General features: G+C 42.6%; 1 protein-coding gene across 1 annotated transcript; it reads left to right on the top strand.

Annotated features, from left to right (window-relative positions):
- Window positions 1-2164: 2164 nt before the first annotated feature.
- On the top strand, window positions 2165-9811 carry zfand5a (zinc finger, AN1-type domain 5a). Its single transcript, XM_034691617.1, has 6 exons — window positions 2165-2423; window positions 5999-6160; window positions 6788-6890; window positions 7021-7106; window positions 7613-7741; window positions 7866-9811. Exons 2-6 carry the CDS (start codon window positions 6001-6003, stop codon window positions 8012-8014), a joined length of 627 nt encoding a protein of 208 aa, XP_034547508.1. The 5' UTR covers window positions 2165-2423; window positions 5999-6000; the 3' UTR covers window positions 8015-9811.
- The last annotated feature ends 1488 nt before the right edge of the window (window positions 9812-11299 follow it).

Genomic DNA, 11299 nt, shown 5'->3' with positions numbered 1-11299 from the left:
AGGTATACAAGGGGTTGGATGGGGTGGGGCTGCTAATTGTACAAATAATAAGCCTTTTACAGGTTTGAAATCTTTCTTTCTTTCTGTCTTTCTGTCTTTCTGTCTTTCTGTCTTTCTTTCTTTCTTTCTTTCTTTCTTTCTTTCTTTCTTTCTCTTTATTTTTTCTTTCTTTAACCAGGTAAAAGACTCATTGAGATTTAAAACCTCTTTTTCAAGAGTGACCTGGCCAAGACAGCAGCACAAAACAGGTTACAACACACAACAAACACACAAAACAACATAAATAAAATACGGTCACAGTTTCACATGGTTACATGATTACACAGTGCAATAACAAGATCCAATTGAGCTTATTTCTCTGACTTTTATGATTGACTTGAATTCCCCCAGAGTTACAAGAAGTGTCAGTTTCAAGTCATTCTGCACATCATTCCAGGTAAACGGGGCTGAAAATTTAAAAGCCTTTTTGTCCAGTTCAGTTCTGACTCTCAGGACCTGCAACTGTATGATGTCCTGAGAGAGCAGACCATATCGCCTGAGGTTTCTACACATGTGTACACACAAGTATGTAGGGAGAAGTCCAAGAATAGATTAATAAGTAAAAATCAGCCAGTGAGAGAGTCTACGACCGTACAAAGATGGATAGTGTGCGACAGTGTATAAGGAACAGTGATGTACATGATAGCTGAAACCGGTAATAAAACGTAAAGCACAGTTATATACAGTATCTAATTTCTTTAAAAACTGAACAGGAGCATTCATAAAAAGCAGGTCTCCATATTCTAACAAGGGTAAAAAAAAGTTGACTGACTTTCAACTTTCTGTCAGCAAGAACTCACCCATAACCAGTGGTGGACAAAGTACACAGCTTCATTATTTAAGTCAAAGTATAGATACTCTATGTCAAATATTACTCCAATACAAATGAAAGTTGTACAGTCAGATTATCACTTCAGTTAAAGTACTGAAGTACTTGCTTTTAAAAATACTTAAGTGTTCAAAGTACTTCTTAAAAAATCACAAAACGTTGTATTTTCACAAAGCATGAGTGCAGTCAAGAATACATAGGTGTACATTTTGTTACATTATGTTTATCTAGAAAACATTACTTGAAATCTCTACTCAAAGCACAGACAACTTAGTTTGAAATGTTCATCTGGAATGAAACAAATGTTATGTAGCTCAGCACGCTTTCTCTGTTTGGACAGTGAATTTTTGTATGTTTGGGCAGAGTGGGAAACAGGGAGAACATTTCAAACGATAAGTATCATTCTTCATTTCAAAAACCTCTAACAAGGGCTGAAGATATGGACATGGGTGCTCAGGTGGATAATTATAGCCATCATTATCACCTCTAAATGAACTGCCTGATCTGAGTGAAATTTTTTCTGTGTTTGCTCCACGTTGAACCATGAAGATGCACGATCTTCAGATATGGTTAAACCACTGAGACAAACAGAACTACGCAAAAACCTTTTTACTGTCTTAGGGATCAGATTTCAGAAGAGAGAAGGAAATTCATGAGCTGACTTCAAAGCAAAAGTAGAGAGTAACTAGAGCATTGATAGACATGTAGAGGAGTACAAAGTACAATAATTGTCTTCTGAATGTAGTGGAGTAAAAGTGATAAGTATCCCCAAAAATTAATACTCCAATAAAGTACTGATACTCAAAAAATGTTCTTAAGAACTGTACTCAGGTAAATTTACTCTGATACTGTCCACCACTGACCATAACAAACTAATTGGTAAATCTTTCCATTTAAAAATCCACTCCTGTTTTGTTCCTCTGACGGAAGTAAGGGGTATACAAGGGGTTGGATGGGGTGAGACTGCTTAAATCTACAAAGTATAGGCCTTTTACAGGTTTGAAATCTTTGAACAAGAGGCAATCCCAGGACATTACCTTCCCTCTTAATCATTCATCTTTTTTTTCTGATTCAGTCATGTCAGCACCACTGTTCATTTGTCCATTCATTTAGGTGGATTACTCAATAAAAAAGATTCGTGGCCTTGTAGGAGGATGACGAATGGATGTGTAATAATGCAACTCTGGCGCATGCGTACTCCAGACTAACCCTCTCGCAGAACTGTACACAGCGCTCGGGGGCTCCGCGGGCAGCCAATGGCGACACGTTGTTCTACCCGTGACATCACCCGCCACTCCTCTTACTAAAGAAGGAAACAAACATCCATCCAGAAGGAAGGAGAGACGGAGAGAGAAAGGAAGAGAGGAAGGAGGGTGCGGAAGGGAGAAATAAACCCGAAAAGACCTGCCTGAGACGGGGGACGACACCACAGAAACACCAGTAGAGAGTAAAAGGGACATTACTGGGACCTGGAACCCTTCGACCTATTTTCGTCTGCCAGGATAACACCTACTATCCTTGTCATCTCTCAAGAAACTTCATCGATTTTTAGCAGGTGATGATCTTGGATTATTTTTATTTTTTCTTCTTAACAAGGATGAAATTTGAAGTAAGCTTGAATAATGAGGTAAACACCAAAAAAGAGGGGTGTTAGTGGTCGGTCATGGCGACCTTTAAAGGCTGTATTGAAAGGTCAGGTGATGTATGCGTGACGGTATTGTGTGGTGTTTCGTTATAAAGAGTGACCCTGTTAACTGGCGACTTTCAGCCGCGATGTCGTAGCTAAAACAGCTGTTACCTCACGTACCCTGTAACTACGACAACCACCAACGCATTTGACTGTAAGTCGCCACTTAACAGGGTCCCTCGTTACACCGAAACACTAGCAAACAACCTCATTTTTGGGGTCTTTTTGTAGATAAAGTTGTCATCACCTACACCACCATCACGTCCTCCTCCTGGCTGGGAATATCACAAGCCCTCAAACGTGACTCCGTCTGGTTCAGGAGAAAAACAAGGGAGGGAGCTAGATAGTGCTGGTAGCTGTCTCTTGTTTTTCTACTTGCCCCGAGCTGGGGGATGGGGAACCAAAGCCAGCTAATTCCTGTCTAGAAATAGAAAATTCATAAGCCGAATAGGCAAGCAGAGAGAGAGAGAGGTCCTCTGAAATTACTACAGAGCTTTTTGGTTAAATATTAAATGACCTGTCAGGATAGCTTTGCAGTAGTTTGGAGAAAACGAGGTTTTGCTCGGTGCTGTGAGCTATGTGGCAACACCAAGTCGTTTCTAAGTACTTAAAGAGTCATTATATAACCGAGGTTGTTCACATTGCTTCGTGAAAAAACTTCTTAAAATGTTTAATTGTATTAGAAACACAGCGAGAAAGAGGAGCTTAAAAACCATGTCTAAACAGGAAGCAGAGAGATTGTAGACAAAGGAAGAAAGAAGAAACAAAGGGAGCACACACCACACTGTCTAGACTGTGGGTTATTACAGAAAACATGACTGTTGTTGCCCTCCTGAACGACTCTATTTATTACCTACAACATTATGTCCCCATTTAAAAGAACAACATACTACAACAGTGGGCTTTTTCTGTTCTGCCCCTCACTGTGACTCAGTAGTTTTCAGTCCAGCAGGGCCTGAAATATGAGCCGAGCCTGCCGCTGACACAGAAGCTAAGTCTTCCCCTTTTGTTTGCAAGAGATTTGAACATATGCTCTTTAAACTTGGCTCAGTTGTCTGATCTGCCTCCAAACCAAACTGCACACATTCAAGTTACGCCTGTTTTCACATTTTATCATTCATTCCTTGTGACAGGAAGTTGATGCTTAATGACAGAGGCTGATAATCCATCCTGTGCTGGAAACCCCCTTACTTACCCCGTAGGATGTAGTGTTTTTTACAATACACAGGGTATTTCAAAGGGCAGTTTTGGACATGTTAGATCACTGACCATTTGAGGAAGCTAAGCACGGGTATTTGTTTACCCTGTGAATATTAATTAAGCGTTAAATTAACCAAATGTGTGGGTTACTACCCCTTCATTTCACAACTAGTAAAGTAGTATGAACAGGATGTTTTCTTTTCTCTGTACTAGGCTTTGTTTTATTCTTACATGTTTAAAAGTTTGCACACATATAATGTGGTTTTATCTCCTTAATGTGGGAGGTTTTGTTAGAGGTAAGGTTAACATGCTAGCTGGTTGACAGCTGGACCCAAACGTGACAGCTGAGCCACTCTGTCCATTGTTCCTTTGTGTCAGAAAGTCAACAGTCATGGTTAATCTGTTGGCTGACGTGGGCCTTCTCAATGTCTTTTTTAGTTCTCTTGTCAGATGTGATCAGTTTTAAGCAATGCTTTCTTGACATGCTGATTAGTATTTGGGGTCCAGGCATTTTTCTCAAATCTCACATTCCACACGTAGCTGTCTGACACATAATCATGGGTTGCTGGGTCTATAGAAAAAGACCCTTATGAGCTCACGTAAAGAAAAAAATATTTTCAAGCTTCTCAGCAGATCTCAGCCTTTAGCTCAGTCCTCCTGCCTGGTATTTTTCAGCAGTCAGCAGTTGAACACGTGACGCTGACTGAGGGAGAGAAGGTCTTTGTGGGCTTTTCCAAGGAAACCCTTTGTTGACACGACAGCGATAGCATGCAGGGCAAGGGGGGTGAGGGAGGGGTTGGCTTAGGATTTAATAGCACTCGTTAGTCTGTCGGTGAGGTCGGGATACCTTGAGTGAACTGACAGGACACTCTGAAACAACTGGCAGCCTCTCCTGGAACATAAAGCCAGCCTGTCCCCCTGTTTGTGTCTGTGACTGGAATAAAGACAAGCTTCACACCAACGGGAGCGAGCAGCTGCCATGTTGCAGCACAGAGGTCTAAAGGTTGTTTACAGCGGGAATATGGCTCTCTAACTGTGCACGCTGGCAGTTTTCTGACTGGTTTCTCTGAAGGAAGGAGGGAGTCTGGTTTCAGTTGATCTTGTTGATCTGAAAAACAGTCAGGGCAGGACTGGCAGTCAGGATGCCTCTTACCCAACTAATCTTCAGACTTCCTGTCTGTGTGTTTGTTCATTCATCAAGGTGTCTCTGATCTGTTGCCTAAAAGGCTACACCGCCTATCACACAAATTCCTGCTGTATTGCAACAGAGTGGAGTGAGAATAACGTCATAGGGCTGCACGCGTAGACCAGTTACGCACATACACGCTTGTTTATGGGCGTTTGTGTGGGGAGAAATGACTCGGGACGTTTTGAAATCTGTATGTGTGGCAAGAACCATGAGGAAGGAGGGGAGGGCTTCTGAAACTGCCAACCTACTTTGTTCTCCTTCACACATGATGTTGTGTCTTCAGATCAGGACATTGTACTGTATGTATACTGTATTGTACTGCATGTTTTTGTCCTTTTTGTGGCCCAGATTCTGCCAGTGAGTCAGAGAAGAGGGTGTTGCTCATTGTGAAGAGTCATTTGTAGTCATGTGTTAATCATGATGCTCAGTGATGATGCATTACTTTTCAAAAGCTCATTTCCTCTTTGCATAGCAGTAGCTTCTACTGTACCAGCCTATGAGGAGGACGGGAAATGACTTAAAGAAAAAGCTTTCCTGTAGCAGTTCATATGTATGAAAAAAAAAGGTGCTGGTTATTTCTAAGGAAAAGACAAACTAACTGACCTCAGAACAGTGGAAAGAGGGCTCTGTGGGGGAGGACAAAGGGGGACACAACAGTGAACAAAGCTGTGGGAGAGAACAGAGTCCAGCTTTTGCCAAGGTGCTTAGCAGAATACAGTGGGTGTTGTTTGTTCTCTGGACTTCCTGTGGTGAAGCGTTCATTAATGCGTTCAGGCTAAAGGACAGGTCACAGTCACACATGTTGTTCTCACATTTTCATTTTATGACTTCTTATCAGTTTGCACGTTCAGCTTCTTTGGAAGCAGACAGGCAGGGTGTCCTGAGTGTCCTGTGTGCTGATTGTACTTCACAGTCAGTTATTCATGTTGAAAAATGCTCATTCTGTGTGTGTGTGCATGTGTGTGTCAGTGTGTGTGTGCGCGCGTGTGTGTCAGTGTGTGTGTGTGTGTCAGTCTGATAAGCATTCTCTCTCTGTCTCTCTCTCTTCTCTTAGCTATGGCCCAAGAGACGAACCAGAGCCCGGTGCCCATGCTTTGTGCCACAGGCTGTGGTTTCTATGGCAACCCTAGAACCAATGGTATGTGCTCTGTTTGCTACAAGGAACACCTGACGCGGCAGCAGAGCAGCGACCGCATGAGCCCCCTCAGCCCGATGGGTAAGTCATGTCATAGAATCACTAAACCCGAGACAAAGAGTTCCGACTGCTTTTCACAAAACATTAGAAAATAATGAGGTTAAAATGTATTTCAGTAACCCTGAGTTCATCATGTAAACAAATAATAGTGTGTCGACTTATACGCTCAAAGCTGCCGATAAGGAGGAGCTCCAGGAGCGTAGACTTTGTTTTGAAATTCAACAGGTTTTAAAGCCAGTCCATTTTCTTCTGAGCTCTCCTCCCCCGCCCTCGCTCTTTGTTTTTCCACTCTGTGTAATGAAAGACAGCTGTTTTCTTTATTACAGTGTTCAAGGTTAGGGGGGGGTTCAGTCTTTTAGACATGTCCTAGGTCAAACATTGACTTTTCACTCACAACACAACACAGGAGACTTGTTTGACATACTTCTACACACCCAAGTCAACTACAGGGACCTTGAATTATTGATCTGCTGCAGATGGAATACATTTGTTTTATTCATTTCAATATCAGTGCAATGCTTGACAGTAATTTTTTTTTGTATGAGTCACTGAATTCACAACCCAGTGTATAATTTTGTCCTTTTGCTGATTTCAAGTGTAATGATTTGTTGTACTTTGTCTAATGGTGCTCACTCTGTTCTTGTCCAGGCTCCGTCGGTAGTCCTACCTCAGAGGCCTCAGCCATCCAGAGACTAGAAGCCAGTCTAGCAAAGGTTGATGCCTCCCCTGCCTCTTCACCAGACATGTCTAGGTCAGTATTTATTGATTGATTGATTGATTGATGGCTTTCTGTTTTAAATTTGATCATTGTTGGCCAACTGGTTCCTTTTCCTCTATTCATCTCTCTGTTTCTCTTTTTTTGTTTTTATTTCAACCTGCAGAACTGTTCAAGGATCTCTTCCTGTGACTCAACAAATGACAGAGATGAGCATTTCGAGAGAGGACAAGCCAGAACCCTTAGAGCCTGGTACGACACACATAAACACACGGACAGGCAGACATAAACATGCAGGCATTTGACACAGATGTGGGTGACTGCTCACGAACAGACTTTTCAAGGCAAACTTCGCCTTGTAGGACCCACTAGAGCCACAGTTTATTTTTGATGCTTCGCTGCATACCTTAAACCCAACTGTTGGTTTTTACTTTCAGCCTCCAAGAAAGAGAGTGAGCCTAAAAATAGACCGTCTAAAAATACCTCGACACCGGAGGGCATTCTCAGATTGAAAGCCGCTTGCCAGAGGTTTTCACAGAGTAGTGCTCTATCTTCTGCCAAAACCATTTAGAGATTAAAAAAAGCACAATATTTACTATCAATCTGGATAAAAGTACACAGTGTCAGTGGTTATTTCTTTAAGGAACAGGGATAAACACCATGAGTCTGCTTCTCTTTCAAGTTAAAGACTAAAGATAACAATTAAGCAAAGCATGATGACTAATTTTTTCTCTTCCCTTGTCTTTCTTTTTATGTAGTTGTTAGCCAGCCTGCTGCTTCTAGTCCGACTCCTGTAGCCTCTTCGAGCAGTGAAGAAAACAAGGGTGACACCCCCAAACCCAAGAAGGCTAGATGCTTTATGTGTCGCAAAAGGGTGGGCCTTACAGGTGAGCATGGGGGACATGAGAGGGCAGCTGCTTCAACACATACATGTCTCACTGTCTGAAAAAATGTGTTTATCCCACTACCTGTCCTGTTCTTGCTTTGACCCCTGACCTTTTATGCTTCCAGGGTTTGACTGTCGCTGTGGCAACCTGTTCTGTGGCATCCACCGGTACTCGGACAAGCACAACTGCCCCTATGATTACAAGGCCGAGGCTGCTGCCAAGATCCGCAAAGAGAACCCTGTGGTGGTGGCTGACAAGATCCAGAGAATATAGATGTGAAAAACAAAAACAGCTTTTGCGGCATCGATAATAACAACTTTGACAAAGACTGGAGTATGAGTGTGAACATTTAAAAAAAGAGCACCGGAACGGGTGGCTATGTGAGGATCGAAAGGACTTGATTTATAAAATAACAACCTCAAGAAAAGATGGAAAAAAGAAGAAAAAAAGATCCTGTCTGAGGGAAATGCATGAATGATCACTTCTCTTTTTTTTTTTTTCTCAATTAATTCATTAGTTTGTTTTATTCTGTTTTCTGTGGTGTGACTTTGCCGCTGTTCAGTCCTTTTTTTTTTCTAAGAAAATGTATTGTCTTATTAAGAGCAGCCCAGGTTAATTGTCCAGGATATGCTGTGCTCCTCACCCAAACCAGGCGCCATTTTGTGCCAAACCGTGGAAAACCATTTTACTCAGAGCCTGTCGCGTGTCAGACACTGGCAGGTCTTTTTAACCATTCAGACCACACAGTTACAGTCCACCCGAGTTGTGTCCCTCGACCTTTTTAGAATTTTGATCTGCGCTCCATTGGTACTGGAGTCAGTCAGTGTTTGGAGAACCGTACAACTGTCCCCCACCGCGCACAAGGGGCTTTGTTACTTTGTCTCTGTCTCTCCTAGCTTAACCTACCTCACAGCTGCTGTGTTAAACTTATTGTCTTCCCTTTTACTTAGTTTTCATCAGCTTCGACCCCAGCAGATCATCTTGATAGGCAGCCTCAGTGACCCCTCTGATCAGCATGTCTGTGTTGACTTTGATCGGTTTGATTGTGATGAGGCTGCTCCATTATGGCTGGAGGTATCATGCTAGACAGGGACAAACAAATGACTCCATTCACTGGACTCTGAACATTTACGATGGTGGTGATGGATAAAGGAGCTCTGTGCTCATGTTTTAAGACGCCTGGTGCAGGGCTGTGTGTACCGATGTGTAGCCTGAGAGGAAGGATGGCACCCTTCCCTGGCCGGCCTGGTAGGTGAATTTAAGCAACAATATTGGAGGAGCGTGAATGAATGAATGGGATAAATGCATGAGTTGCTCTTCATCTGCATTAGTGTTTCGGAAATATCGGCATCACTCAACTTTGGGTTTTTATTTGCTGAGAGACAATTTTGATCTATTTTATTAGCTTTTTCTCTTCCATGGATATTGTACTGATGTTAGCGCATGTATTCGGTGCATTTGTGGAACTAGGATATGTGAACCATGATTTTTTTTTGTATGCGCTAACAGAACGTTCATGTGAGCACTGTGTGTGTGTGTGTGTGTGTGTGGGTGTGGGTGTGTTGTTCCCCCACCCTCTTGTCTGTGGAGCTACCCGGTTTATCAGCACATGTTTACAGAACTACAGGAGCATGCCAGAGCTAGATTTATGAAAAATAATAGATACCAAGATTAGATGTAACTTCTCATCAGTCTAACAGTTGTTGGTCTGTGTGTCTGCTTTAGAGCAATGTACAGATGTGTGTTTGCGTGTGCGTGAGTGTGAGTGTGAGTGCACATCGTTGTGCAGAAGTGTGTGTCCATGGCTGCCTGACACATTAAACCATGTATGTTTGTGACTTGTGTTACTCCCCCTTTTTCCCCCACCTGTAAGGATGTGTTTTTCATTTAAAAAACAACTGTATGTATCCGTTTGAGTTTTTTCCTTTATGATTCTTAGTTATATGCAAATTTGTACAAAAAAGAAAAAAACAACAAACTGTGTTGTTATTTATGTATTACATATAATCTTGCTATCCAGCATTACGACAGAATAGTATCATGTAAATAAAACTGTACAGAGAGACATTACTAAGCTTCATTGTGTGTTGACTTTCTAAGCTCACCGTGTTTTCATTACTCACTATTGTTAGAGAGTGAGAAGTCCTAATTTATACCAGCAGTTTACTTCCAGGAGCATTACATATTTTGTAACCTTTAAAAACCTGTTAGGCAAGAAGGGCAGCTTGAAAAGAGCCAACGGGTTCATTAAACCTTTAGTATAGTGAATAAAAGTAAAGCAGGTCAGTGACGAACCAGCAAAGGATGTGATGACTCAATATTGTGGAACCATTTTCTCAAGGAACAGTGAAGGAGCTGCATGTCAGGAGGTCCAGCATTACCTTTTAATAATACCTCACCCTGGCTCACCTGGCTTCTTTTAGCATCCTCATGATAATACTGAGCGTTGGCAGCACAGACAGTAAATCTCGCTCAAGAGACTCTTGTCCAAACCTTGTCTGGGTCACACAGGAAGTGTTAATCCCTCAACCCTGGAAGAAAGCAGTCGTGCTCTGTTCTATTGAGGCGGAAACACTTCATGCAGGGCTAGCATTATATACAAGAAGTGTGTGTGTGTGTGTGTGTGTGTGTGTAAGTGTGTGCATGTGCATTTGGAGACAATGTGCTTTCTCACACTCCTGTTGGGAGGTCCTGGACAGAGTGCGTTCACAGATGGCGTCACAGCACCAGCTGCGCAGACAGCTGAGGTGTGCCCATGTGGTGTTCCTGTGACAGAGAGTGACAGAGATCACATTGTTGTTACACAACTCTTCAGTATAACAGAGGATTTATTTACTCTCAGAAATCAGGGAAAACATCATGGCTTTCAAATATTCCAACTCAACATTGTATTGAGCTGTTCAAACCCAGCCAGTGATGAAGTGTTAGAAGGCAGATTAATCACTGCCCACACCATCCTCCGCACTGTTGATCACAAGACTGCATGTCCTTTGAACCAGAGAGGACAGAGGAGTGCTCTTCATAACCAACATGCTGACAGATGAGAAGAGGATCAGCACGCTCCAAATATGACCTGGAAAAACTGCAGGCATTTTGAATCACACTTAATGTGTATGCGTGTGTGTGTGTGTGTGTGTGTGTGTGTGTGTGTGTGTGTGTGTGTGTGTGTGTGTGTGTGTGTGTGTGTGTGTGTGTGTGTGTGTGTGTGTGTGTGTGTGTGTGTGTGTGTGTGTGTGTGTGTGTGTGTGTGTGTGTGTGTGTGTGTGTGTGCGTGCGTGCGTGTCCACCAGGGCAAAAGAGTTCCACACACACTCTCCAGTGTCAGTAATCCATCACCTCTAACACGTAACCTATAATTTGTTTCACTGATGTGTGCAGCCCATCTGACCGTGCCACCTCTCTTTCTCTCTCTGGGTGTGACCAAGGTTAAGACGGGGGCTCAGTTGATGTAAACCATCAGAGATTCTGACCGACAGAAAAAGACAGATGTCAGTGCCAGATGTGCAGATGGGTTGGAAGTAATATGAGGCCACAGATAGTCAATACAAACACACGCTT

This window comes from Notolabrus celidotus, chromosome 9 (assembly GCF_009762535.1).
Source record: "Notolabrus celidotus isolate fNotCel1 chromosome 9, fNotCel1.pri, whole genome shotgun sequence".
In the NCBI taxonomy this organism is placed as follows: Eukaryota; Metazoa; Chordata; class Actinopteri; order Labriformes; family Labridae; genus Notolabrus; species Notolabrus celidotus.
Note: the sequence above shows the minus strand (reverse complement) of the source record. Positions and strands in the feature narration are given on the sequence as shown.